The 26,439-nt window shown below is 49.7% G+C and overlaps 3 protein-coding genes across 9 annotated transcripts in view; 1 reads left to right on the top strand and 2 right to left on the bottom strand.

The window, feature by feature from the left end:
• LRRC38 (leucine rich repeat containing 38) overlaps positions 1–26,439 on the top strand; it is an 85,140-nt gene that overhangs the window by 24,819 nt on the left and 33,882 nt on the right. For 2 of the 6 annotated variants that reach the window (XR_015797393.1, XR_015797392.1), the window contains exon 2: positions 3,493–5,574. Coding sequence is in view for 1 of the 6 variants with exons in the window: in XM_088147688.1 (XP_088003814.1) it covers positions 3,493–3,740 (248 nt within the window). In the remaining 5 variants the exon portion in view is untranslated. Of the gene's footprint in view, positions 1–3,492; positions 12,626–26,439 lie in introns of those variants that run through there. The other 4 variants (XR_015797394.1, XR_015797397.1, XR_015797396.1 and 1 more) reach the window with 4 other exon arrangements.
• On the bottom strand, positions 12,981–15,391 carry CFAP107 (cilia and flagella associated protein 107). The gene is made up of 4 exons (XM_025163342.2): positions 15,219–15,391; positions 14,762–14,875; positions 13,890–14,067; positions 12,981–13,186 (listed from the first exon to the last, which is right to left on the bottom strand). The coding sequence occupies exons 1-4, from the start codon at positions 15,264–15,266 to the stop codon at positions 12,981–12,983; spliced, it is 546 nt and encodes a 181-aa protein (XP_025019110.1). The 5' UTR covers positions 15,267–15,391.
• LOC103062041 (arylacetamide deacetylase-like 4) lies at positions 15,527–21,000 on the bottom strand. 2 transcript variants are annotated; one of them, XM_088147686.1, is made up of 4 exons: positions 20,660–21,000; positions 19,392–19,608; positions 17,898–17,961; positions 15,527–17,052 (listed from the first exon to the last, which is right to left on the bottom strand). In XM_088147686.1, the coding sequence occupies exons 1-4, from the start codon at positions 20,834–20,836 to the stop codon at positions 16,278–16,280; spliced, it is 1,233 nt and encodes a 410-aa protein (XP_088003812.1). In that variant the 5' UTR covers positions 20,837–21,000; the 3' UTR covers positions 15,527–16,277. The 2 variants fall into 2 exon arrangements, with proteins under 2 accessions (XP_088003812.1, XP_088003813.1); XM_088147687.1 differs by having other exon boundaries at positions 19,392–20,022; positions 20,660–20,797.

Below are 26,439 nucleotides of genomic sequence, written 5' to 3' on the forward strand. Positions count from 1 at the left end.
CCCAGCCTGTTTGAACTGACCAAGTCTTGCACTGACCTGGTGAAGCATGTTGGGCAAAGCCAGCTGAAGCCACGTGAGGCTTCTGCTCGACAGCGCAGCCCTTACAGGAACTCCCATCACATCGCAGGGGTTTCCTCCCAGGGCGAGGTTCCAGGACTGAAGCTCCAGTGTCACCCCATAGGCGTTCTCCGTCCTGTGGCCCTCTAGGAGTACCCAGCATTCCCAAACCTCAGGGTTTCAGGAGTTGCAGACCAGCATCCCTGGATTGTGCCACATTGGGGAAAGTTCCTCCAAGGGGCACGTGGATATCCATCCTGCACGCTACGCTGGATTATTTGGTAACTGAACTTAGGTGGTTGTTTCCTTCCCGCTTTCACACACCTTTTAACCCACACACGCGCAGTGTATTCAACCCTGAAATTAGAGCATAATTGCTTAACCTGAAATGCCCAAATGAATAGCCTTATTCTGGTTTCATGTGATTACACCATGCGTTAAGATCATGCCTGGGTGTCATGCCGCAAATTACCTAGGATAATTCATATGAGCCCAGCCGTACTTTATTAGCCATCATCCTTCCCACTGCCAGTTATGTCCAACCTGCACTTCCCATATTTGAGTAGATTATGGGGTGCGTCTTTTAACGCCCACTCTTCCTCATGGGTGCTCAGGAGTCCTCTTGTGACTTCTGAAAGTGGGTGGGACGCCTGGCAGTGAAACTGACCCAACTGCCTTGCCCCACCTCATCAGTTTCACCGGAGAACCCAGCCCCTTCCAGGGAAAGTAGGAAAATTGGCAAAGTAAGTTGCTGTGAGTCAGATACCAGAGAGGAAGGGACTGGCTAAGGGAGGCTGCTGTTGCTGTTGTTATTAGAGTTGCATTAGAAAATGTAGGAGCCAAATGGCACGTTAGTTAAGAACTGTAGGCAAGCAAGTCTTGTCCTACAGAAGAGGATCTGTGGAGCTCAGGGTTGAACTGCAGAGACCTTGAAGGCAGGGAGTGGGGTTTGCTCTCTGTTTATGTACAGTGGCTTGCCCTGTCCGGGTTGGTGGGGGAGTTGTTTTTTCCCCCCTTGGTAGTTCCCAGGTTAGGCTGTTGTTTACTGCTTGTTTGTCTGTCGAGTTGGTAGTTCCTTGATTAGGGTATTGTTTGCTGCTTAATTGTTTATCTGACGTTAATCCTGGTGTTAATCCCTGTTTATCTGGGTGTGGCTTGCTGGCGAGGCAGTGTTCTGGTCTTTTCGTTTCCTTTTTATTGTCTCTTTTAATAGTGTGTGATTGTTGTTTATCTCTATGTGCCCATTGATGGCTGACTTGCCAGGCTTCCAGAAATTCCCACACATTTTTGGATTTAGCTTGGTCTAAGATGCTGACAGTTTCCCAGTTGAAGTTATGGTTAAGTCTGCCACATGCTGGGAAATTAAGGAGTTTTCACTGTGTCTCCTGACTGCTCGTTGGTGTTCTTGGAGACGCTCTGCCAGCCTTCTGCCTGACTGTCCTACGTAGTGGCTGTTACAGTCCTTACGCTGTATGTTGTAGACCACTCCTATTTTTCCTGCTCGGGCTACTGGGTCTTTTGGTTTGCTTAAGATGTTCTGGAGGGCTTTAGTTGGTTTGTGTGCTACAGAGATGCCATGTGGTTGTAATAGTCTGTTGGTTGTTTCTGAGATGTTTTCGATGTATGGCAGGGTTATCCTTTTCATAGTTTGTGTTGGTTGTGCTGTGCTACCAACTCAGACAAACAAACAAGCAGTAAACAACAGTCTAATCTAGGAACTACCAAGGGGCAGGGGGTAACTCCCCTACCAACACTGACAGGGCAAACTACTGTATATAAATAGAGAGCAAACCCCACTCCCTTCTAGCACTGAAGGTGTTACCTAGTCGGGTAATGAAATGTCTGCAAGAAAACAACCAAGCTCAGAGAGCCCCAAGGTCTCTACAGGTCTCATCCTTTTTGTTCTTAAGGAAAAGAGCTGTGGACGCCAGGGTGGGGCACATAGGAGGGGCTGGCCTGTGGCCTCCCTGGCGTCCCGCACTTCCCCTGGATCCCAAGGAGGTGGGGTTTTACCTGGGAGGGGCTGAGGGCAGCCCAGGAAGCTGAAGAGGGAACCCAGCACCCTCTGCCTCCTTGGGGCTGCCCAGTCCATCATGCAATTCTAGGGATTCTGAGAAATAGGGAGGAGGCATCTGTGAAGTTGGACAAGGGTTTGGGTGTGGCGTGTGGTGGGCAATTTTTGATGAAAGTTTGGACCGCAAAGGTGAACTTGCTAAGTGCAAATCAACCCTCATGTAAAAATAATACTGTGGATAACGTTTTCTAAATCTATACGTTTTCTAAATGTTCAGCTTGCTGGAATAAAGGGGCCTTGGCCACCCAGCCTCAGGGCTCTTTTCAGCATTTCTGAGGTCAGATGGTGCCCCCCCTCTGATCTTCCTTCCTCGCTCAAGCCTGCTCTAGTCACTGGCTAGAGTGGCTGGGCTCCCGGCCCACTGAGCGGACCCTCTGCCAAGCTGCCTGAAGGGCTCCAGAGTGCAGCAAATGTGTTTCGTTTTTTTCGTGTAGCTTCCTTTGCGTATGGCTAAGTCTCCCGCTATCAGAAGATGCTAATGTATTTTGAAAATCTCCAAACGTTGGTGTAGGAGGGGGAGCTGCAGATTGTGTTCCTCTGGGCATGCAGTTCCATAAAGCTGAGCGGCAGCTGAACGCCGGATGCCTGGCAGAACGGAAAGTGCCAGCAATCTGGTTCAGGCAGTGATCTGCGTGTGGGGTTTCCGTCTGCCCTCCTGTCTCCTCTTCACCCGCCCCCCAGCAATAAGGGCGCCAGCTGACAGCCTAGGGAGTCATGGCTGCTTTCCTGCCAGGGTGAGGAGCTGGGGAGGTAGCACAACCACATGTGTTGCGAGTATGTGTATGCAACCTTGTGTTGAACCAGACAGGAAAAGCCACAATCGCTATTGGCACTGAAGTGACCAAAACCTCATGTAACAGCATTTTAGTGATTAGTGCTGACTCTGCTCAGAGAAAAGGAGAGCGGAAAGAAGATAAAACATGTCCGGTTCCTTGCAGAAAGATGGCATCGCCTGGAGACTCCGTAAAATTCCCATTTTAGGTGGGATCTCATAGCTGCCCACCAGGGGATAAGACCTAAACACCTGTTTCCTTGGTTGCCTGCTTCTTGCTTTATTTGCGTCTCATCACTTATCCGAAGCTTTAACCGCCATGCTGCTATGCTCCCAGTTTGGTTGCTCTCTAAATTATTTGAGAAACGGATCTTTTTCAGAGAGAAAAAGAGGCAGGGATTCTCTTCCGCTGATGAGCAGAGTTCTCCAAACACTAAGCAGCATTACTCCAATGACATGTTTTTATCTAGTTCTGAGCTCTGCTGAGCAGTATTTTGGATGGGAAAGCTGCGAATAATAGTCCTAAAAGTAAAGCAACACTACTCTGTTTCCCCTCCTTTCCCCTCCCTCTCTCCCTCATATTGTGCAGGTCTCAGTGAAATCCAGTGCACTGTCCCCATGGAGGACAACTCCATCTTCCTCAGTGAATTAACAGAAGCCAGTTTTAGGGATTGCAAATTCAGGTTGTCCCTGGTGGACCTTCTGATCATCATCTTCTCTGGGGCAGCCGTCTCCATCGCTGCGATCATTTCTAGCTTTGTCCTGGCGCTGCTCGTGAACTGCTTCCAGCGGTGTGCGCCCAGCAAAGATGATGAAGAAGAGGATGAAGAAGACTGAGTCACCTACCCTCTACCTCTACCTGCACCCACCTTCCATGTTCAGATGGGGGGAAGGGCCACCACTTGTTAAAAAGGGCAACTCAGCCCTACAGCTTTACAATGCCACTTCCACAGGCTGACCTGGAGTTTCTCCAGTGGGATTGAAATATGCTTCCTGGGGAAAAGGCAACTTTCCCCAGGAGCACTTGGATCCACTCCAGTGGTTACAAGTGACCGTCTCTCAGAAGGCAAGAAGAAACAGAGAAGCAGGAGGCAGACTGGTAGTGCATTTTAAATAGTCTCTCTGTGATGTAATTTAGAGAACAGACAGCTGCAAATCAGCAGGAAATCCATCTGGACAAATCTCCTACGATCCGAAGGAGAGGGGCCCACGTAATGCAGGATGTGGGCTTCATCCACTGATGAACTTCTCCAGTTCCTCTCAGGGAACGCTGCCCGCTTGCTGTCTGAAGAAGGGCCCTTCCTTGCAGTGGAGCCCAAGACACCACGCCATCTGCGCGCTGCCATGCTGGCCTTGGCAGCCAACTTGCCTCGGGACACAGCCATCCCACCTCTTTTGGTTTGGCATGCCCTGGGTGAGCAGACCGAGCCCTTGCTGCAGCGGCATCAGCTGCATCCGCCCTGCCTGGGACATCTCCTACTGCAGGTGGAAGAACTTCTTGGAACATCTCCTGTACTGCTCAGCCAACAGGAGCAGAAGGACGCGAGCCAGACAGAGTGCCTGAAATGGCTGGGTGACCGTCATTATCTTCTTCTCTGTTTTGGGAATAACTTTCATTCATTCTCATGGAAAAGAAATGGCGCTGGTTCTTTGTTTCTCCAAAAGAGAAGAGCATTTTCGTCAAATTTTTGAGAGTGTGATACTTGCACTTACCTCAGCTCTAAGCGGGTCGGGGGTCTGAATGTCCAGCCTTTCCTTGGAGAAGCACTTCTCCAGCTTGGCTCCCCATTTTCCCCCTTTTCCATGAAGGGGAAGTCTGTCAGGTCTAGCCCAAGGAACTCCAAGAGACAATGCCAATTCAGTCCAACTATGTTTATTAGCTACAACCTCTAGCAAGAAAAGACTAGAGGTTGTAGCCAGACTAAAACCCCAGCTCCCAAAGTCCTCCAGCCACAACAGTGTGACTTCCTCAGGGAGGTGCCAGTCTCATCCTCTTGTTCCTCCCACGCGTTTCTGGTGAGCTAAGAAAATGTTTATCTCCCTGAGCTTGGCCTTCATAATTCCATTCCATCACAAAGTCTTAACCATAATACCATCCTAAATGCTTTATTGAGCAGGTTATGCTAGTTTGAAAGACAGCTAAGCTTCTGTCTAAATCTGCCAGCATGTGAATCTGTCTCCTCGGGCGCACAGACTGAAATGGAAACAAATTGGCTGATAAATCTGTGGTGGAGAGTGGAGATGCGTGTGCTTTCACTGTTGCTGTTTGCGCTGGTGAGTCACAAGGAGGATTGCGCGGATGTCCGCTTCGGCTCCCTTGTGTGCTGAGAGCAATGGGCTTCCAGCGGACCTTCAGGAACCGAAGCCTTCAAGAACGCAAGCATCCGTTAGTCGCTCAGTGGAAAATGCCCTTCTTCTCCTCCCCAAGTGAATAGGAGAAGACAAGCGTCAAAAGGCCTGAGTACCATGTCAGGAAAGCTGGCATCTTGTTTAACCTTATCCCACATTGGAACCTGGGATAAGTAGAGTTTGGAGGTGGAAATATCCGCCATGGACCTTTATGGACGCCTAGCAGATCGGCAGGAGCCGCTCAGATGGATCCCAGTGATTCCATAGATGGGAGCGTCCGGACTACTGGCTTTCTCCGGTCCTAATCCTGGCCCCATTTGATGTGAGTTGCATCTTAGAAGAAGATATTTAGTTGTCCAAGTTGCATGCAAAAAAATTACAACTTCCAAGTAGCATCTGGACATCATCCTTTTCCTTCCTGAGGGTTCCCCCCCCAATATACTTTGAACAGTGCTCATCGGGGGGGTCGGGTTCCTTTGAGGGATTCTTGGTGTGCTGCAGACTGGGAATCTGGGTCTCAAAGGACCAGTTGGGGGGTTGGGTATTTCAGCAGATCCCTTTGTTTTCAGCGGTAGCTAGTGTTAAACACCAGTGTGGCGTATTCTGTGGCTTAATCTAGGCAGAGCAACGTCCAAAACAGACTTCGTGTTTCAAGGCCGTTTTTTCCCAATGACTCCGCCAGCTACAGGGGGACATTCTTAGTTCCCTGCACAAGAGTATCCTCCGTGGAGGAAAGCCAGGGGTCGAGTTGTGGTGGGTGATGGGGACAGAGGTTATTCCATGACAATTCAGATTCTAAAAGAGTATTTTTCTCTAGAGCTAAAATGTAGTGCCATGGCTGTGACAAATGCAGTATATTTCTAATCTGTGAAAAGCTGCGTCCTGTGATCTTTTGGTGTAAAAATGACTGCAACCAGCATGATGCTCTCCTGGTTCTCAGAGAAACCATTTGAATGTGAGGCACAGGAACGGACAACTTTTTTGAGCTCTCTTCAACTCATGCGTGTTAACGTGCCCCGCTGTCTGTGCCCTGGGCCCTCCTGTTTTCCTGGCAGTCCCACACGGCTTTCTTCCAACTTTGCAGCCTAAAGAATTGTTTGGGGCCTCCGAGGCAGCCTTTCTTCCCTTCTGGGGGTCTTGGGACGTCTCGGGCGGCTGGGGGTTTTGGGAGCTGGGGAAGGACTCATCCAGGTACTCAGTATCAATATCAATAAATTTTATTATGGTCACTGACCAGTACAAGCGGCAATTCTATAAAGCATACACCTTGAGTCTAAAAAGTGATAAACCAACTAAAATCAAATAGATTTAAAATTACAAGTTCCAGTTAGTATTAAAATGCATTTATATCACAATCTAAATGAGCTCCTTAATCAAAATTAAATACAATCTTATTAATTTATATTATAATAACTAGTATTTTGTGGGTTATAAGCATATATAAGAGTAAAAGTAAATATAATATATAAAGTATACAGTAGGGTATGTTGCCGCAATTTTCCCATCATCGTCTGACGGAGCTTCACTGCAGCTGCGCAGAACCTGGCTACCTGTGCTGTAACAGTTGGCTGTTCACCTATGAGTAGCATTTGCCTATAGTCTGTATCTTTACGCCCAGGATATTTGTTGAGGAAGGGTAAAATGAATTTACTCCAGAGCTCTTTATAAAGAGGACAACGAAGAAGAACGTGGTCTGTAGTTTCTACCTCTCCAATGTCACAAGAGCACTGCCTTGCCGCGAATGGGATTTGTTCGTATCTGCCATCCAGCGCTGCAGAGGGGAGAGCATGGCTTTGGGCTAAGGAAAAAGCTTTCTGATGACTAGGAATTTCAAGCTGAGTAAGGTAGTTAGCAGCAGTGACGATAAATCTGCTGTACACTGGGGATAGGAAGGAAGGAGCCTTCCCTAAATCCGCTTGGTGCTCTGTATCTCTTGTCCTTTGCTTCAAGGCCAATTTGGCCTGTTCATATTCCATCCTCAGAATCAGAGTCCTGGAAAATCCTAGCTTTGAGAGACTAAGTTCAATGTCCTTTTTCCAGGAAGATCCAGGAAATTATCTTGAAAGATAAGTGGCGCTAAACCGTGAGGATAACGCTTGAGCTTTAGCCAAAGGTTCAGGGAAGCCAGGTGCACTCTTGCCTCAACTTTTACCATACCTGCTTCCAGTCGAAGATAAGCATTTGGCACACATCTGGGCCTTTGGAGGGCCGCTCTGATCAGTTTGGATTGGGCTCTTCCCAGGGACATCATACTTGAAGTTGGAGAGCCAACGAAAGACCCGTAAAGGAGCTGGGCTAACGGCTTAGCCTGGGAGAGTTTAAGGGCCGCTGGTACATGACACTCTCCTTTGCACCGGAAGAATTTTAGGATGGCATTCACTGATCTTTGTCCAGAACCGGCAGCATAATCACAGTGGGCTTTCCTCGATCCCGTAGTGTGCATAACTACACCTAAATGCTTGAAGCTAGTCACTTGTTCTATTCTGTGTCCGTTTATATCCCAGGGACGGAATTTCGGCCTTTTAGCGAAGGCCACGATCTTGGTTTTCTGATAATTTATTTCCAGCTGATTGTTAGTACAGTATTGGGCCAGAGTTCTCAAAGCTCTGTTAAGGCCTATAGGTGTCCTGGAGAATATAACCACATTGTCTGCGTAAAGCAGCAAGGCAATACTTTGGTCCCCTAATTTGGGGGGGTGAAAATCCGGGTGATTTGGGCATCTTACCATATCGTTAATATAAAGTTGAAAAGTAGAGGAGTCAGAATGCAACCCTGTTTCACCCCCTTTTGTACTTTAATCGGCTTTGAAAGGGATCCTTGCCTGTTACATCTGACCTTAAGGACCGTGCTGGAACATAGAGCACGAATTAAATGGAGGAGCCTGCTGTCTGCTGAAGCGGCTTCCAGCTCCTCCCACAGCTTGGTCCTAGATACAGAGCCGAAAGCTGCCTTTAGGTCTTTAAATGCAGCATACAATGATCTTGTTGGTACAATATTTTTCAATCAGATGCTGGAGAATCAAACGTTGTTCAGTCGTTCCTCTACCCTCTCTGAAGCCAGCCTGCTCATCCGCTCTCAAATTTCCCTGGTCTAACCAATCCTTAAGTTTTCCGTGAAGATGTCTAGCGTTCAGCTTGCTAATTATGTTTAGTTTAGTTTAGTTTAGTTTAGTTTAGTTTAGTTTAGTTTAGTTTAGTTTAGTTTAGTTTAGTTTAAATAGGCCTGTAATTTGCAGGGTCATCTATCTTCTCTTTTTTAAAAATCAGGACTATAATAGCCAAGCCCCAGTCCTCTGGGATTCGTCCCGTGTTATCAATATAGGTAAAAAGCGATGCTAAAATTGGGGTCCACCGTTCTACATTATTCTTTAATGCTTCCGCTGGAATGAAATCCATCTCCGGAGCCTTCCTTTTTCTGAGTCGTCCAATGAGAGACTTGATTTCAGCCGTTGATACTGGAGGCCACTCAGTTAAGCCTTCGTTCATTTGTGTTGACATCTCATTGGGATCCTCGTACATCTTCTGAAAGCGGTACTCCCAAACCTCAGGCGATATGTGAGAGTCTAAGCGAGTAGAGAGGATCTAGCCGTCTGATGGGATAGTAGTTGCCAGAAAGGGGCTGAGTTCTTCAGTTTTGCGGCATCGATAAGTGTTCCCAAGTGGTTCCAAAGGGCAGGGGCTGCTGCAGAGAAGGCTCGCCTCCTGGACCCCGTCAGATGAAATTCTCTTACAGACAGGGTCCGTAGCAGGTCCCCTCTGCGTGACTGGGTGGGACGGGTTGATGTAACGGGGATGAGACGGTCCCTCAGGTAACCTGGCCCCGTGCCATGTAGGGCTTTAAAGGTGATAACCAACACCTTGAATTGGACCCGGAAGCAAACTGGCACCCAATGCAGCTCCCACAGCAAAGGTGTTATATGTGCCGCTCTTGATGCACCTAAGATCGCCCACGCGGCCGCATTCTGGACCAGCTGAAGCGTCCGGATACTCTTCAAGGGTAGCCCCATGTAGAGCACATTACAATAGTCTATATGGGAGATGACCAGGGCATGAGTGACTGTTCGAAGGGCCTCTCGGTCCAGGAAAGGGCGTAACTGGCGGACAACACGAAGTTGCGCAAAGTTGTGTTTGGAGAGCTATCTTACTGGTTTGTAAATAGCCTTTGCCTCATGCAGGCTTTTCTCCCTTTTCACCTAGTCGTACACGATCGTTTGTCTTTTCCTTGTCTTTCCTATCAAGCCCTGATGAAGGGTTAACTTCAAAGGCTGACTCTTCCTTCCTCTGCTGCCTGATTGCGAGGAGCAATGTGGGTATAGCTCCTTAGATTTATCAGAGTGCTCGGCTTGGTTTAAAGGATTCTTAACAAATTCCACGAAGGAATCTTTTAGAGAGTCAACTTGATGTTTAATCGTAGTCAGTAAATCAAAGATTGAAAGAACAGTCTGTGCCGTCGATAGGCTGTGTCTGGTTATGAATGCTAATGCATTTCGATCTTTCAAGCTTTTGAGGTCTGAGACTCCTTCCTGATTTTGTTGTTCGGCAACTGAGCAAACGGCGGCAGCCTCTGGGGGAGGGAGCATTTTCTGTCAGAGATGAAGCAAGCTGCAGCGGTTGCTGACTCTCTACCTCAGCCCGTGAGTCCCACTCTAAGGGGTCATATCCGTTCGGTAAACGAAATGGGGAAGCGTTATTTACTGGAGAAGTTCGCTTGCTTGTGGCGAGTCTGTCCGCCTTCTGTTGTTTCAGTGGCTCAGGAGAGGGTTGCGTTGCAGAAGGTGTCCTCTGTCGCGTCTTCCTTTTCCCCATGTCGGAAGATATGCAGTATATGTCAGAGTCTGCACACTCATTCCCAAAGCTCAGTAAATCCCCTGGAGACCAAACAGTTCCATCAAAGATTTCTTTATTGGGAGAAATGCACCGCAGCTATAGTTCGTTGAGTCTAATTCTACAAAACAAAACCCTTCCTTTTTAAGCCCAAACTCTCCCCCCCCCTTGTTCTTCTCTTTTCCCGCTTGAAATTCTTCGCGCCTTGCTCCGGTTCTCACAGCGCTTGGCCTTGGAGATGCCTGTGTAAAGATAACAGCACCTGGCATCCTCTCCCCCCCTTCCTTCTGACTTCAAGCAAGTGGTTTGCAATAAGCATTTTACTATTAACCATTTAATATACATTGTTAAAACTAAATTAAAAGCAATCGAAGGTTCTAGTTTGCGCAGATCCTGACAGTATAAATAGAGTACAGATAGGCAGAGAAGGCCCCGTAGAAGAAAAACAAACTCTCCAATATTGAGGGGCGAGTTGGAAATGTATATAAAATAAAGATGAAAGGAGCTTATTAGAGGAGCTCCTTACAAAGGCTACAGCCACGCTGCCATCTTGCCCGACCTCTCAGGTACTCCAGTCCTCGTCTGGAAAGCCGTTGGGCTGGCTGATAAAACTGCGGACTCCCCGCAGATGTGAAAGGAAAGAGTCGTGTGTCGTGCTGCTTACTGCCCATTCCTCTGCGCTCGTGCCAGATCTCCTGAAGCTCAGGACGGGCCTCCCAGCCCCAAGTGGCAGGCACACGTTGCCCATCGTCAGGTCTCCAAAACCGGGCGCTGCCAGATTTATTTCCTGGTGCTTGGCCTAGGGAAACTTGGGGCAGGCGAGGGAAGAAGGCGGCGGCGACACTGCGCCCCCCTCCCAGGACAAATATACCCAGTCAAGGCACTGGGGCAAACGGGAGCCATGGCGACAGACATCTCGGGGGACCATGAGGCACAGCAGCAAAGGGGCTGCTTTAGGATTGGGAGACCCAGGTTCACATCCCCGCTTAGCCGCAAAAAGTCCGTAGGTGGTTGTGGGGCTGAAAGGAGAGCTGCCTGGAGCCCCAGAAGGGAAGAAGGCAGGATAGGACCCTCAGAGATCCATAAGGGAACAGAATTCCTTGTGCCTCCTTTTTCCAGGGACATCTGCTCCTGTCCCCAAAGACAGAAGGGAGTTTCCTGCTGCCCACTTTCCCCCTCGCCTTTCTCTCCCTCTCTCCCTCTTAGACGCATTTTTTAAAGAGCTACAGCCATCCTGAGTGGCAGATGAGGGGTTGAGTCCCAAGGAGCCTTGGGGTGCCTCACTAGGGGCCTTCCACACCTTGCTCCTGAGCTGTATTAACTACATGGGGAGTAACCCTACTGAGTAATCCCTGGGGTGGCTAGGAGGGTTTTTGTTCCACCTGTTTACTTTTCCTTGTCCTGTCCCTGGGATGGAAGTCATTTCCAACATCCTACTCGTGCATCAGGGGCAGCCTTTGGCCCAGAAACAGCTGGGCATCCTCTCTGGGGGGGTCAGGCTGGGAGACAGGGCGGCTGATTCTCTTGGGGAGCATCTCTGCAGGGATGTTGTCGTCGAAGATTGCCTCTCGGGCTTGCAAGAGGAAGAGCCGTGTTGTGGATATTTTGCCATTTTCCCCCGGCTTCTGGATCCCAACCACATCCTCCAGAGTGCCCGGTGTGGTCCTGGGCTCAGAAGAGCTCAGTCACAACTGCGCTATTCCTTTCAACGGTTGGGGAAAAGAAAAAAGAAAAGAAAAGGCGCTCTTCCTGGGTCCTGCCAGATGCCACGTAACATGCCTCTCCTGCTGGTCCTGCTGGGGCAGGCAGATGGAGCCAGGGAGAGGCGCTCCCTCAGACAACCTGGCCCCATTGCTGAGTAAGGCTTTATAAGTCACGACCAGCATCTTGAACTGAACCCGGGAGCCAGCTGGCAACCAGCGCAGTTCATGGAGCAGAGGTGTAATGTGCGCTGATCGAGGGGCGCAAGTAACTGCCTGTGCCGCCACATTCTGTACCAGCTGCAGCTTCCGGATGCTCTTCCAGGGCAGCCCCGTGTGAAGCGCATTACAGTAATCCATTCAAGAGGTGACCAGGGCATGAGCGACTGTGAGTAGAGCCTCCCGGCCCAGGAATGGGCGCAGCTGGCCACAGCTGCCACCTGCTCTTTGGGCAGAGAACCTCTGGATTGCGCACTGTTTGTGGCAGTGCCGCCCCATCCGGAGCCAAAGGTGGCAAGTCCCCGGGGCCGGCAGGCGCCCAAGCCCAAAGCCGCTCAGTCTCGCTAGGACTGAGCTGAAGCCCGTGCTCCCGCCCAGCCCCCCGCAGCCTCCAGAGCCTGAGACAGGACCCGGCAGCCAGCATCGCTTCCTGGCCATCCTAATCCATCTTAATCTGATCCAAACAACGTGCCCTCCCTCTGGAAACAAAACCATGACATTCGATTTGTGCCTCCAGCGTCTTTATTGTCTTTATTTCCTGCAAGCTCCAGTGACACATAGAGCTAAAACCAATGTTGTGTCAAGGTTTCATGAAGCCAGGTCATGTGCGGGAGGCAGTTCTCAGTGGGAATCCATGCAAGGCTTTTACGTACTCCATTTTCTATGTCTCTGGAATTGTGATTGAGCTAGGAAGGCTTCTAAAATTAAATCCGGAATTGGAGCATAAACACTGGCCAGCTCTTCAAACTCCTCCTTGTATCTTCCACTGTTGGTGCAATTTAACGCAAGCCTAACCCTAACCCTAACCCTAAGATTTGGTTTTGCTTGGCTCCCGTTTCCTCACCATAAAATTCCCACCGCCTCTTTATTCCTGCACGAAGTGGTCGACGATGCTTCCACTGAGCTTTACTCTTAGAAAAATATCGTTAACTTACGGTGCCGCCTTTAATTCCCCTCCGCAGGGAGGGTGGGGCATTCTGCCCTTTTCAGGCAGGCGCGTCAAGGCTTCTGGGGAGCCACTGCTTGCGGCTCTCCTCCATGATGCGCCTGGTGTTGGGCCGCTGGCGAGGGGCGTATGCTGAGACGGGAGGCTTGTGGTAGGAAACGCTGTAGATGCTGTTCATCACCCCTGGCTCTTTATGACTCCATTTTTTCATCAAGTGCTCCAAAAGCCCATAGTTGGTTGGAGGCTCTGAAAAGGACATTATTTTGGAAATCATACGGAGGAGGAGGAGGAGGAGGAGGAGGAGGAGGAGGAGGAGGAGGAGGAGGAGGAAGGAAAAAAAGGGGAAAGGAAAATAAAAGTGGAGGAGGCGGAAGAGGGAAGGAAAAAGAAGGAGAAACAAGGCTTTCACTTAATAATTCAGGATAGTTTTACTAGGGATTTGAGTAGCTATAGAGAAACTGAGGCAGTTAACCTTTAAGCTGCTGAGATTGAAGCAAGGCGGTAGCTCTTTCCTCCTATATGTGGGAGCCTCTAAAAGAGCTTTCCTCCCACCTGATGCCCTCTGGATGAGGGGGCAGTCTTTTGGTGCCTGGGGGGCTAGATGACCCCATCTCTAGGACTACCGTATTGGGTCTGCAAGAATCCAGGTGGCCGTTGGGTGGTAGTAGTGTCAACAGTGTCTGTAGATACAGATTTTTCAACCCAGATCTGGTAGCCCTAACTATACCCAGCAAGAATCTGGACACCCATTATTTTTTTTTTGAGACCCCTAGTTTCTGCTTTAATTCCCTTTTGTCCCATCACAGCTAACAAGTAAATGTCCACATGCCGGTCTTGCAGACTCAGCACGCGTTCCTTGACACCCTTCCAAAGGCTGCCTAGCCTTCTAGATCAGACGCCCACTACCCCCGTCCCTCGCCAGGTTGTCCTGCCTCGTCCCAGGACCTACCAACAAGGGGATAGTCTGTTTTCTCTGGAGTCCATGCCATTTTGTGCCGATTCCATTTGCGGAGCGGTGGCAGCAGGGCGTTACAGCCGTGTCTGTTGTATTGATCGTCGTACAGCGAGACCAGGTGGTGATGCTTTGCCTCCTCAGAATGGGTCAAGATGTACTTCCTTGGCAGGCCCTAAAATGCAACAAGAAGCATCTTAAGGTGGGCCTTCCTTTTCTTTGAGCCTGACGGAGGAGCAGGAGGGCTGCAGGTCCCCCTCGCATCATGCCTGAGGGTGGCTGGGATAACGAGGTGAATTGGGACCAGTAGATAAGGACTTTGGACTGCGGAGGGCAGAACCCCGAGTCGAATCCGTGCTGAGAATTCGGGAAAAGCGTACAGCCAAAACTGGATGGCCTACCTGAAGAGAGCCATGGCAGGTCCGGGGCTGCAACTCAAGCACAAGCCCCTGCTCGCCCGAGGAGGCAGGCGGAGTGCTCGGGACCAGTTGCCCCGCCCATCAAGGCTGTATTCACAAAACATCGTTCGCTAGGACAGTGCAGACATAGTGACGAACACTGCTACGCTTGGTGTGCTTTAGCCTTGGTTGGCTTGGGGTGGCTTTTCTTGGTGTGCAGCCCAGCCATTGGGCTAGTTTAGGGTTTAGTGTATTGCGCAGACCCAGAAAATGACTCTGTTCTCTGACACGGTTAAGTGAGTGGTGCGAATGCAGCCAGGATGCAGCGGGTCAGTGTGACAGAGATGGCATCAACACAGCTCTCCCCCAGCTGGCAGCATCACACACCTTGACCAGTTCAGCCAGGAAGTGGACCTAAAACGTCCTGAACAGTTGAGGCCGCAGACTCAAACGAGGATCCCCGTTACTCACTTCCAACCGCTTCATAAGCCCCCGCATCACAGTTCGGTCCGGTGTCCCAGTTGGGAAATTAACAAAATCTTGTCTGTAGGTGCTTTGACCGGTCCCCTCATTATTGCAGCCGAACTGAAACAATCCAAATAAACAGTCGTCACTGAAATAAGCTGAGATCACCCAGTTTCTCAGCTCTGGACTCTCCCTTCAGGAGTCCACGGACCCTGGTTTCCTCTGCCTACCAGGCTTTCTTACCCTCCTCCTCTCCTCTACCCAGTTTCCGATCAGTACTTTAGTCGAATAATTTGGCTGAATCTTCCAGCTGGGAAGGGTGCATTCCTGAACATCTCTATACGGAGTAAACATATTCCCCCCACTTCCTCCTACTTTGCCAAAGTAGGAGAGCTGCTGGAAAAGGTTCTGGGTACTGCTCTCTGGAACTAGAGTTGGAGTTGAACCGGCGGCATTTCTTCACCTCAGGTCCCTGTTGTTGTCCGTTCCCACGGATACCCTCCTGTGACATGGCAGTGAGAGATTCCGCATGATGCGATCAGTGTGCTGATTCTGCGGAATGCAGGGCTACAGGGCTCTCGCCGGGGCTTGCTTCTAGTTCTTTGGAAAGTCTAGGTGAAAATCAATAGGATACGTTAACTTGTAAACTAAAGTGCCACTGATTTGGTGAGCCTCTTCCATGGGCGTGTAAACGTGGATACAGCTCAAAGCCGTGAGCGCGACATTTAATATGCAGAAGCTAAAAGCAACGCCCCTCCCCACAGATTCTTTGTAAAGGTTTCCAGCTTTTATTGAACCTAAATTTGGTTGGTTGTCTTCTTTGCAAAAGGATTATGCACAAAACTAAGTTGCTGTGGTAATATAATAGAGCAAGTTAGTTGTATTTTATTCCTGAATTGTATCACACAAATAAATCTGCACGGACTGGTTTCCATAATGTTGTTTCTAACATTTATTATGCAATCTCCAAATAAGTCAGTGTGCAAATAAAACAAAACAAATGCCGTGTCTGTTTAAGATACCACAATGAACTACTAATTTAGAGTAATCCATTAAAACAGCAGACACTGAATCCAGCATTGTAAGAAAATACAACATAGCCGCATCTCTTGGCCACCACGTTATGACGCAAGTGTGAAAGCCCCACGCTCCACCCAAGAGAACGCCACCAACACTCTCCCCTCCTTTGCAGGAAGTGTGGAAAGCGAGGGCTTTGGCATCCCATCCAATGAGGACGAGGAGGAGGAAATGCCAGAGGATGTCTCTGCTTGGTTACTACTAAACACCAAAGTAATTCAGTGCTTTGTGCTCAGGCTGGTCCTAACTGGACTGAATTCATGACAAATGTATGTTTTCTATGTCCTGACTGAATATTTATTTATTTATTTAGTTAATTATAAATCAAATTTATATCACCGCCCAACTCCCCCACAAGGAGGGACTCTGGGCGGCTCACAACCAAACATATCACAAATATCAAGATCTAAGGGAAGTTGTTGTTGCTGTTGTTACTCTTGTTGTTTCATAAGCTTTTAATGAAGCTGACAATATCATCCATTCCCTTTTTCCCAGACGGAAAACTGAACCAGCCTCTGTCAAAAAAGTTTATAATCCCATGGAATCCATTTGCAATATGGCACCAAGTCACCAGGATGCCCTTGTCTTCCAAGCGTTTCTTGTAGAGCAGTCCATCATCTCTTAAGACATCGTATTCACAGGTCAAAATGAATGTCTCAGGAAGCAAAGAAAGAACGTCATCTTCCACCAAAAGTGGTGAACATTCTGGCAAAGTCAGGCTCTTAACTGCTTCATAGACTTCATCTCTGGAAGAAACGAAGATAGTAGGTTTATAACCCCTGGCCTTAAATTCTTTCTGGAGGTGATCTGCACTCAGCCACTTCCTATACTGCAATTTTAAACTCATTGGGATGTGGGAACCTTCCAAGACTTCTTCCAGGAGCAAAGCTTCTCCCATCAAATACTGCAGCATATAGAAAGCAGCCCGTTCTCTGAATAAAACAGGCACAGCTCGGTTCTGCTGGTAGGAAGGCAGGTTGAAGTCTACAGCTTGGAGGATGGGACAGATGAGGATCTGAGCATGTACTTTTGTGGGGCCCAATCCACTTGCTATGACTTGGCAAACTCTGGCAGCAAGATTTCCACCCACATCATTTCCAGCAATGATGACACGGGTGCTGTCCACCCCAAAGTCTTCTGCAACCTTCAGAAAGTGTGTGGTAGCAGCAAGGCAATCATTTAACTGGGCAGGATATCTGTGCTCAGGAGCCAAGCGGTACCTGAAATAGAGGAAATCAATATAAACAGGGGGAAGACTTTTATCTGCTCCATCAAGATGCAGAAAGCTCCCCAAGATTCAGCTTAGGCATTGAAGGTGCGAGGTCAATATAAGCTCCTTGGATGGCTAGAGAAGAGAGTACTCACTTGAGAAACAGACGTCATGGGGAACAGAAGTCATGGATAGGAATTTTCCCAGACGATCTGGGTAGCTGACCCCAGACTGAGAACACCGCTTTGAAAACCTTCCATTTCAAAAGGTCTGTTGCTGGAGTAATATCTGTCTACCAGCTCTTAGCCTAGCTAAGTGCTTCTTGCTTCATTAAGCCTCCTGTCTTTCTCTTGGCTTTGTTAACCAAGTACAAGGTTGTCCTTTGCAAGGCACGACCACCGATATGGGCTGCTTCCCCTCTGCCCTCCCCAGCCATGGCACTCTCCAGATGCCCAGGGGTATTCGGGTCCCCAGCCCGTATCTTAAGTGGTCACGAAGGGAAAGGCAGCTTTAGAGGTCTGTGACCTTAATCTCTTCTTTAGGGCAACTGGGATGCCTTTGAGATGGAGCCTAGCCCCATTTCCTTCAGCTTATACTAATTAAGCATAATGATTAAGATTACTCCCCTTCTGCTTTCCTTTATATCATCTGGAAGAATAGAATTTGAGGACAGTTGGGGGAGCCTCACCCAAGGTTTGTGGGGGGAAACATGCAGGCCTAGGGAGGTCGGTGGGGTGCCCTAGCCTTGTGAAGCTGATGAAATGGCAGCTCATTCTCTTTGGCTGCCTTCCCTGAACTCTGATGTCTCCAAGACAATTTGCGATAGGGCTACAAAACCCATTTGGGATTACTTACTCCACAGACACAACCACCGAGTCGCTTTCTCTGGCAAAATAGCTGCAGATATGTTCATGGCTTCCTGAAAAACAGATATTTCCCCAGCATCTGACTGACTGGGAAGACAGATAGCGCTTGCCAACATTGCATCATGCATCTCCCAAATGCAACCCAAAAATATTTCATGAAGATCCTCTGAGAAACAAGCCAAAAACTGCACGTGGTCAGTGCCTTATGGGTATGAATGCAGTATATTTTGTTGACAAGCTCGTGTATCTACAGCCTCATCCCGAGGGTGAGCAAAATGCAGAAAAGGAGAGAAAAGTACTGAGCAAAAGACTGGAAGGCAGCAAAGCAGAGGAAAACCCCTGGCTGTAGGCTCAGCTGGCAGCAAATCCTTCTTGGATTTGGAGGTTCATTTTGAAACGATCAGGCTGACTCTGAACTGAAGCCTCTCTCTTGGATCCAAATCGATCCAATGTATAGAAAACCCTTTTTTCTGAATCTGACCCATTTTCTGAGTTGGATCAGTTTGACAATTCAGTTCTGAAATCCAAATCCAATCAGGAGATCTGAACTGACTGAAATAGGATCACTTGAAGGATCCCAACTGAGTCTGAATCTGCTGACTGGATTGACAATAAGTTAAAAATCAAGAAACAACACCCCCCCACACACACACACACACATGCACGCCCCTCTCTTCCTTGGGGAAGATGGCTTGGTCTCTAACAACGAAGCATTTTTCCTCAGAAACATGACTTGCTGTGTTGGTTGGTGGGAGCTCCTTCCGAGTAGTTGCATAGGGGACAGCAGTCCTGGGACTTGCTGCTGCTGAGAGAAGTTGCGGGCTAAAGGCTTCTGGCACTTCCCCTGTAGCCATGAAAATGGGAGGACTGCCACGGTTTCACTGAATGAAGGTCAAGGCTTCTCAGGCAACTGTGATTACAGCAGGTTCACAGGGGAGAAACTTGTGAAATAAACCTGTGAAGTGTGCCCAGTGTTAACTGAGAAACCCTAAAGAAGCTGTGTGTGTGCACGTGTGTGTGTGTGTGCACACGTGCACATTTGTATATGTTTTTGCAAATGTGCTGGAGTTGAAAAATACAGTGTTGGGTCAAAACTTGTCTTTCACATTCCTGGAAGTTTTCTCGCTGTTTTCCTACCAGAGATGCCACTAGATCATCTTTCCCCCTCCCTCTTCTGCCTTTCCCCATCGCTCTGCTGGTCCTGCCTTGTGGGGGTGGCTGTAGGGGATTGTGTCCTAAAGGCAGGTCCTTCACATAGCCACAACCTCAGGGCTGAAGAAGGGCAAGGACGTGCCACTCCCTCCTGGAAAATGCTCCCCCCCCCCCCCGGCCCCACCAGTCTCTTTTCCTCTGAAATAAATTGCAGGAACAGTTTCTCTTTCATCAAGCTAAAGGAGAACAAACCAATGCAGAAGGAGCTTTCAGTATCAGAAAGGCCTCACGTTCTTCCTTTGGGCCAAGTTTAAGTCCCGACGCAACTCACCCACGCTGCCGAATATCCAGCCGCCTCCGTGGAAGTACACGATCCCCTTCCTTCGGCCGGCGGAGGGTGCTCTGGGCTGGTAGATCCGGACAGGAATGTGCTTAAATGTTGTGTCTTTGACAAACAGCGTGGAGTCTTTTCTTCCTGTCCACGCACTCCGCACAAATCTGACAAACTGGATTTGGGTGCAGATGTGCAGGTCCTCCAAGATCTTTCCCTTTTTGGAGAGCAGAGCAGGTGGGTCAGGCAGCCTTACCGGATTCTGACAGTTGATAAAACCCCTGCCAACAGCCATCTAGTCCAGGGGTCAGAAACATTATGCCCTTGGAACTCAGTGGGGCAGGGGAATGATGTGTGTTGTGCGTGTGTGTGTGTGTGTGTGTGTGTGAGAGAGAGAGAGAGAGAGAGAGTTCTTCCTCCATTTTTGAATATCCTTATTGAAATCTTAAGACTGATTCATGGAAAAGACACAGTCCTGCCTGGCATTCTGGATTGTATGGATTAGGAAAGTTGAGTCAATTGCTAAGGAGCTGCGTGTTGCAAACAGGATAAGGCACGACTTACCTGCTCTGTCAGAGATCTGATCAAAGGAAAGATGCATACAATTCATCAAACCTGGCTGGCATTTTCACTAGAATAAGAGCGATTTAAAAATGGGGAAATCTTAATAAAATGAGCAGCCCGGAAGACCGTGTTGGGTCCCCAGGATCTGGCCTACAGAGACAAAGGCCGCAACGCGTAGGAAGCCCAGCCTGGCACGGGTCGGGACGAACAGACGAAAACCTCGTCCCTCGCCCTGCCCTGCAGGTCCCTGGAAGGGCCCTCCACCCACGCGGGCCGGGACGGCCCCCTCCCCTCGCGACAGGCGTTGCCGTGAATTCCTTTCGCTTTGGCGAGGGAGGGTCTCCGGGGCCAGAGAGCCCGCCCTCCTGGGGCTGCCCTTGGAGACGCCGACCGGCGCTGCCCCGAGAGCGGCTGGTTCCCGGGGGTGCCCTGGGATGCCCGGCTTGGCCCCGCCGGGCTCCTGCAGAGGGAGCTCCCGGCTGGCTGAGTCACCCGGGGAGGGAGGCTCGGGGTTCCCCGCCTGGCAGCCCAGCAGCGGTGGGCGCAGGCAGGCACTCCTCGACACCCCGCCCCCTCGCTCCGGTCCCCTCCCGCGACGGGGCCCTCCGGGAGAGCCTCCCTGGCCCGGAGGCAGCGCCCCCTCCCTCCTCCCCCGGGCACCATCCCGGGCAGCGGCCTCCCTTGGGGCCGCGCCGCCAACTCACCAGGACCGCGGTCCCGATGCGGAAGGCATGGATCACGCGGAGCCTGGCCGGCTGCTCCAGCCCGGCCGGGAGCTCGGAGTTGGTGGCCTCGAAGTAGATGCTTCCTAGCACCAGCAGGATCAGGGCAGCGAGCACGGCTGCGCCTGCCAGCGCCAGCAGAGCCTGGAGGAAGCCCATCGGGGCGGCGGCCGCGCGGGGAGAGCCGCTGGGGCGCTCGCTTCCTCTCGCCCTTCACTTGGGCTTTGTGGGGAGGGCGGGGCGAGCGGCTGCCGGCGCCGCCGGACCACACCTCCCATCCTCCTCGGCCGCCCTGGCAGATTCAAGGACGGAAGGAGGGAGCCCGGTCTAGCGCTAACCGTGCATGCGCGCCGGGGTCAGGGGAGCCCTGAGCTGGGGGCTGCGGAATCCCGCCCCCCGAGCGGGAGCCCTCCGCTGTGTCTTGAAGGCAGCCCCGCAGGGACTCAAAGAGGGGCGGCGGTCCCCGGGCGAGGCAGCCGCTCCCACCCCACCCCGGTAGGATTCAGGGTGCTTCTGCGGCCAGTGCCCTCAAGGTTGCCTGCTGACCCGGGGGCCTAATCTCAGGAGCCCGGGCCTGCCCCAGAGAAGGAGAACCCAGCCCAGGAAGTTGCCCATCCTTCTCTCCTGTGAATTTCATGTTGGCGCTTGGAGCCCCCGGAGGAGCGGAAGGACCTTCCTGCGTCGCCCGGGGCACCCGGTCGTGGTTTGCTCAACTGCAGGGTCCTGGCTCGTGCTTCACCCTAATCCTTAATTTTGCGCCTGAGTTTGCACAACAGCCTTTGCCGACATGAACCCCAGAATTGCAGGGCTCGCAAACTCTTGGGAGGGAGAGCGGGTCTTCGTGGATGAACGCCTTGCACTCTGACTTGGCCTTCTCCCCTGAGTCTCAGGGGGCTCTTCCCCTGCACAATGGCAGCCCCTTTACTGCATCTACTTCTGTGGGAGTTCCACTGGACGGTGTGGATCAGTTGTGGGGGAGGAAAGCCCCCTTGCCCCCCTCGAGCCTTCAGTTTTTGCTTTCTGGGCATGGAGCTGACGCCCTGCACTGGTTGGTCCCACATGCGGTGTTAAGAACAGAGTGCTTTAACCAATGATTTTGCGTCCCTTTCCTTCCCTGCTTTCTTCCTGCGTCTTTCTCTGGGCGTTTCGTGACTGTGAGCCTGGAGAGTCTTGTCCTGCATTTTATAAATAGGGTTGGCTAAAGAGCAGCATTAAAGTACTCACTAGGACATGGACTTTTCTTTTTTAAGGTGGAAACGGGAAGGACAGCTTCTGGAAGTACAGGAATTGCAAATCATTAGTAAATTCGGCCCTTCTGCACAAGGTGGATAAACTCAGAGCTGATAAAGCCCATCAGCAGCTAGAAACTGAAATGTAAAATGTAATTAAAAACACAATTAAGCACATGTTTTACAACCCTTTTCTTGTTCCTGCCATCCCACAATACGTTATATTCCCAGGATACGATGTCTGTTTGGGGAGCTGGCAAATAAGGACGGAGAGAAGGTCATCTTCAAAGCTTTTCCCGTGACTCGTGCAGCATCATGCCACGCGGGCTCCTATCCCCGGGTCTTAAGTCCATCTGGGATAGTTCCCATATTGTCTTTCAATGTCGTGCCACCTCACGCTTTCTACCGTGGATCACTCCTTGTTAAAGCCCAGCAGGGGTGTGTGGGTCACGGACCGCTGGCACAAGATGGGTTGGCCTGGTTTTGCTGATGGGAGGGCAGTTTGAAAGTGGCTACTTGACAGGCAGGATGGATCAAAATCTGAGCCCAGATTTAAGCCCTAACGCGTGGCAAACGGAGGCGGCCAAGTTCCTTCCCACACCGTCCCCCTCGGTGATAATACGAGCAGGACCTAAGGCCTGGCCCTTCGTGGGGTCATCAGAGGGGAACCGGCCGCGGTGAGTCGGTCCTTTAATTGGGACGGGCGTTTCTGTGCGGGTTCTGATACGTACCTGGAACGTTACGAAGGCGGTTGCTAGTGATTCTGTACCGAGAGCAGCCTTCCCATTTTCTGGAAGGGTTTTCCCTTGAGAAATGCATGCCGGTTGTTCCAGAGGCCAGATGCAGCTTCTGTGTGTGGGCAGAAGCCCCTTTCGGCACTGGAAGTGCCCAGGGAGAGGCTTGGAATGAAAGACCTCCTTGAGGGGAATCTCAGTGCCTCTGCAGGGCAAAGCCCTTTAGGGAGACACGGCTGCCCTGCCTATGGAACTTTGCCAAAAAAAAAAAAAAGGAATCATTATTATCACGTTCTCAGAATTATCCAGGTCTTTATATGCAAATGAAGGCTATACTTTAGTCAAGTATCCTAGGGCACCAAGTCATTTCCTTGGAGCTCCATCTGCAGACCTGATCATAGGAATGTAGAACAAAATACGGGGGCATGTCTGGAATTAGGTAGTACCACAAATAAAGGCAACTAGGCTGGAAGATACCTTGGGGGAGTTGAAATAGTTCAAAATATATTTGTTAGGATTTTCAAGGAGCAGAGGCGAAAGGGGCTCCCCACAAACCTTTCCAAAGAGCCCAGTCCAGAGATGCCATGGGGGCGGGTGGGGGTGTGTCTGGGGACCCCCTCCCCAGAGGACTCAAGCTCGAGGCCTGGTGAGCCCGCTGCCTGGACCTTCCTGGGTGGATTTCCAGGGGCCGGCGCCCTCCTGTCCCTGGCAGTTTCTCCTTGGAGGGCCAGAGGGAACTTCTCTCCTTTCAGGTCAAGTGAAGGTTTTTAAGTTCTTAAGCCGGAGAGGCTTAACTCCTTTACGAAGGAACAGACTAACACCGATAAAGCATTTTGGTGTTTACCTTTCTGGCAAAAGATACAGAACCCTTGACTCCTGTGCTCTGCCAGATGGTTTTTCAACCACCTTGAAGTGCAAAAACAAGAAGAGAGAGGGGGAACTCCCACTGTGGGTACAAATTAAGGCAATACTTTTATTAAACCAGAGAAGGTTTTCCAGAAAGACAAGCTTTTGAGGTTCCAAGAATTTTAATCAAACAAGGAAAGGAAAACCCCCCCAGATGGCTGGATTTTTAACTAGCCCTGGGCAAAGAAACTCCCTTGCATTTATTTCCTACAGAGTCTCATTCCATTTGCTGCAATATTTGTTTTAGTACTACTTTAATGGATAGGCAATTTATGTGGAGTGGTGTTCACTTACTTTGTGAAGAGGTGGCCAGGGCATGTTTGTTTGTTTGTTTGTTTGTTTGTTTATTTATTTATTGGATTTCTCTCCCGCCCATCTCCCCTACAATAGGGGAGCATGTACATGCTGTGTTGCCTTTCCTGGCACCCTCTTCTCTCAGTCCATCTTCATGCATGTCTGTGTGTGTGCGCGTGCACACAGAGCACTCTTCCAGCCCATCCCTTGAGGAGAGAAATCTCCCAAGCCTATTTTGGTGGCAGTGATCTTGCTGCTACAGGTGGAGAGTTTTGGGCTTCAGAAGTTAATGGAGACTGTCTTCTTCCTTTGGAGAAATCACATGCAGTATGCAATTTTTCCTGCCCATAACTGTAGAGTGGCTGCAAATAATCTTTGAAAATGCTTCCCTATTTTATCATATTGACACCAAGTTATAGTCTCTGACAGCATGCTAGCATCTTGGAAAGGCATGCAAATGTGGGCTCTAGAGTCCTCCTTTGAAATAAAAGCAGTGCAGGAGTTTGACACTTTCCAGAAGTCCAGCTTCACATTTGATTTTGTTTACTTAAAAAAGCAACGTTAAAAAAATGAAGGTCACTCAGCAGGTGGGCACCTCGGAAAGTATCCATGTTGCCTGCCACTGTGTCAGTCATTCATGTTGCCTTCAGGATTTCCATTTCACCTCACCTAAGATGATTCCTGACGTCTTCAAGCCCTAATGGAAAGAGACTTTCCAAAGAAAGTCCTCAGGACTGGAGTTTGCTATTAGCTTTTGCTAGCCAGGTTGGTTTAAAACAGTCTCTGAGTACCAATGGAGCCACACCCACAGGAGAAAAAAATAAATAAGACAGCTGTGGAGCTGCGTTGGGCCACCCTTGCCCAATAAGAGAAACGTGCGCTCCAAAATAAGGAAGCCTGGAACTGTACCCCAAGATACTTATAAGTGCGCACCTGCTCTATTGGGGGCCCATTTATTTGCTATTTATGTAACCTGTGTAGTGCAACACTAGCACTTCAGTTTTTTGAAAGTTTACTACAAGTTGTTCTTTAAGGCAAAAGGAAGCCAATGCCCTCAATGCCCTTCTTGTTCCCACCTGGGAGACCGACAAAATTACAACATTGTCTGCATATAGCAAGGCTGGAATTGCACGATCTGCTAACGTCAGAGAGTGATAATTAGAAGATGAGAGAGCCTGAATTATTGAACTGATGTACAAATCTCTTTCAATGATCGAAATCCATCTGATTTTGTTAGTCCTTGCAACAGAGGTGCCTTTGGCTCAAAAAAAGAAAAAGAAAAAAAAAGGACCAAGCGTTGTGTTGACCATGCTCTGTGGTCTCTCTCTGGAAGAGAGAACCAGACCTGTCCCTTCCTTCTCTCAGGCCGGGCTCAGACACAGCAAACACGTCCTCCAACAGCTGCCAATTTGACGACAGTTCTGTTGGTGTCAGGCCTAGCCCAAAGAACTCCTGGAGACCATGCAGGTTCAATCAGCAAGGTTTATTTGCCAGCACCTGTTTACAGAAATCTTCTCAGACTGACCCGCAGTTCCCAGGCACAAGTCTCTACTATCTTCTGGAATGTTTAGGGATGCGCCAGCTTTCTCCGCTTATCTCCAGAGCGTTGCTCTAGAGATGAGAGTACCGTTTTCACCCCCCTTCCTCCATTCCAGTCCATCACAGTTGGATTCTTATTGGAATAGCTGCAAGCCGAACAATCAGTTTTTAATGGTTTGGTTTGACTAATTGTTCTCACAAGCAGAAAGCTACAGGTGCCAGTGGATCTCTTATCCACTCCTCAATACTTCTCTGCTTTCAGAGCAACTTGCAGCAAGTCCAAAGGATCATATTCTGTGGTGGAGGACTCTCTGTCAAGAGAGTCCATCAAAGTAGCATCAGCACAAGCAGATGAAAGGGAAGAAGGAAACAGTTTGTTTTAAATTCAGTGCAAAAAGGGACAGACAGTTATCTTCCAGTGAGGGATGGAGAGCTCCACAGGCCATCAGCTCCTGGAGGAATCTGCAGCTTGGGGAGGACATAGTAAATGGCCCAGGCCAATAGCAGAGCAGAAAGGTCAACAAGGGCATTGTTTGCCCTGCTGGCATTTTGTAAGTCCTAAGACCTGATCGTCCCCTGGGGGTCTGGAGGTTGAGGGAGCCTGTCACTGTGGTGGTCTTAATGTGATTGCAGTTGTGTTCCCTGAGTTACAATGTCCTCTGGTACCATTGTACTGCTGCTGTTGTTGTTCTTAATTAGTTTTGCTTTAGTTATTCATTGATTTTAATCCTGCATTTGCCATCCAGAGTCAGCATTACTATATAAATAAATAAGTAAGCTTCTACCATGATTGTGAAAACAATACAGTTCACCTCTGCCCTTTCCTGAAATGGCCATGATCGAAATATTGGTATCAACATGTGGTATCTCAGAGGCTGAGGCTTAATGTGACCTTTGGTGGGCACAGCAGCAGAGCGAGGACAGGGTGCTGGTCAGATAAGCCATTCACTGTGAGCGGGGTTAGCAGTACGCCTACGGAGAGGCCACCGAAGAGCAGAACACTGCCGCTCTGAGCCTCGTGCCTCGGATCCCTGTGGAACTCTTCATTTACCTCCGTGAG

This window comes from Python bivittatus, unplaced genomic scaffold, assembly GCF_059951505.1.
Source record: "Python bivittatus isolate LINGU-HERP-01145 unplaced genomic scaffold, Pbiv_v1 ctg000510_np1212, whole genome shotgun sequence".
Classification (NCBI taxonomy): Eukaryota; Metazoa; Chordata; class Lepidosauria; order Squamata; family Pythonidae; genus Python; species Python bivittatus.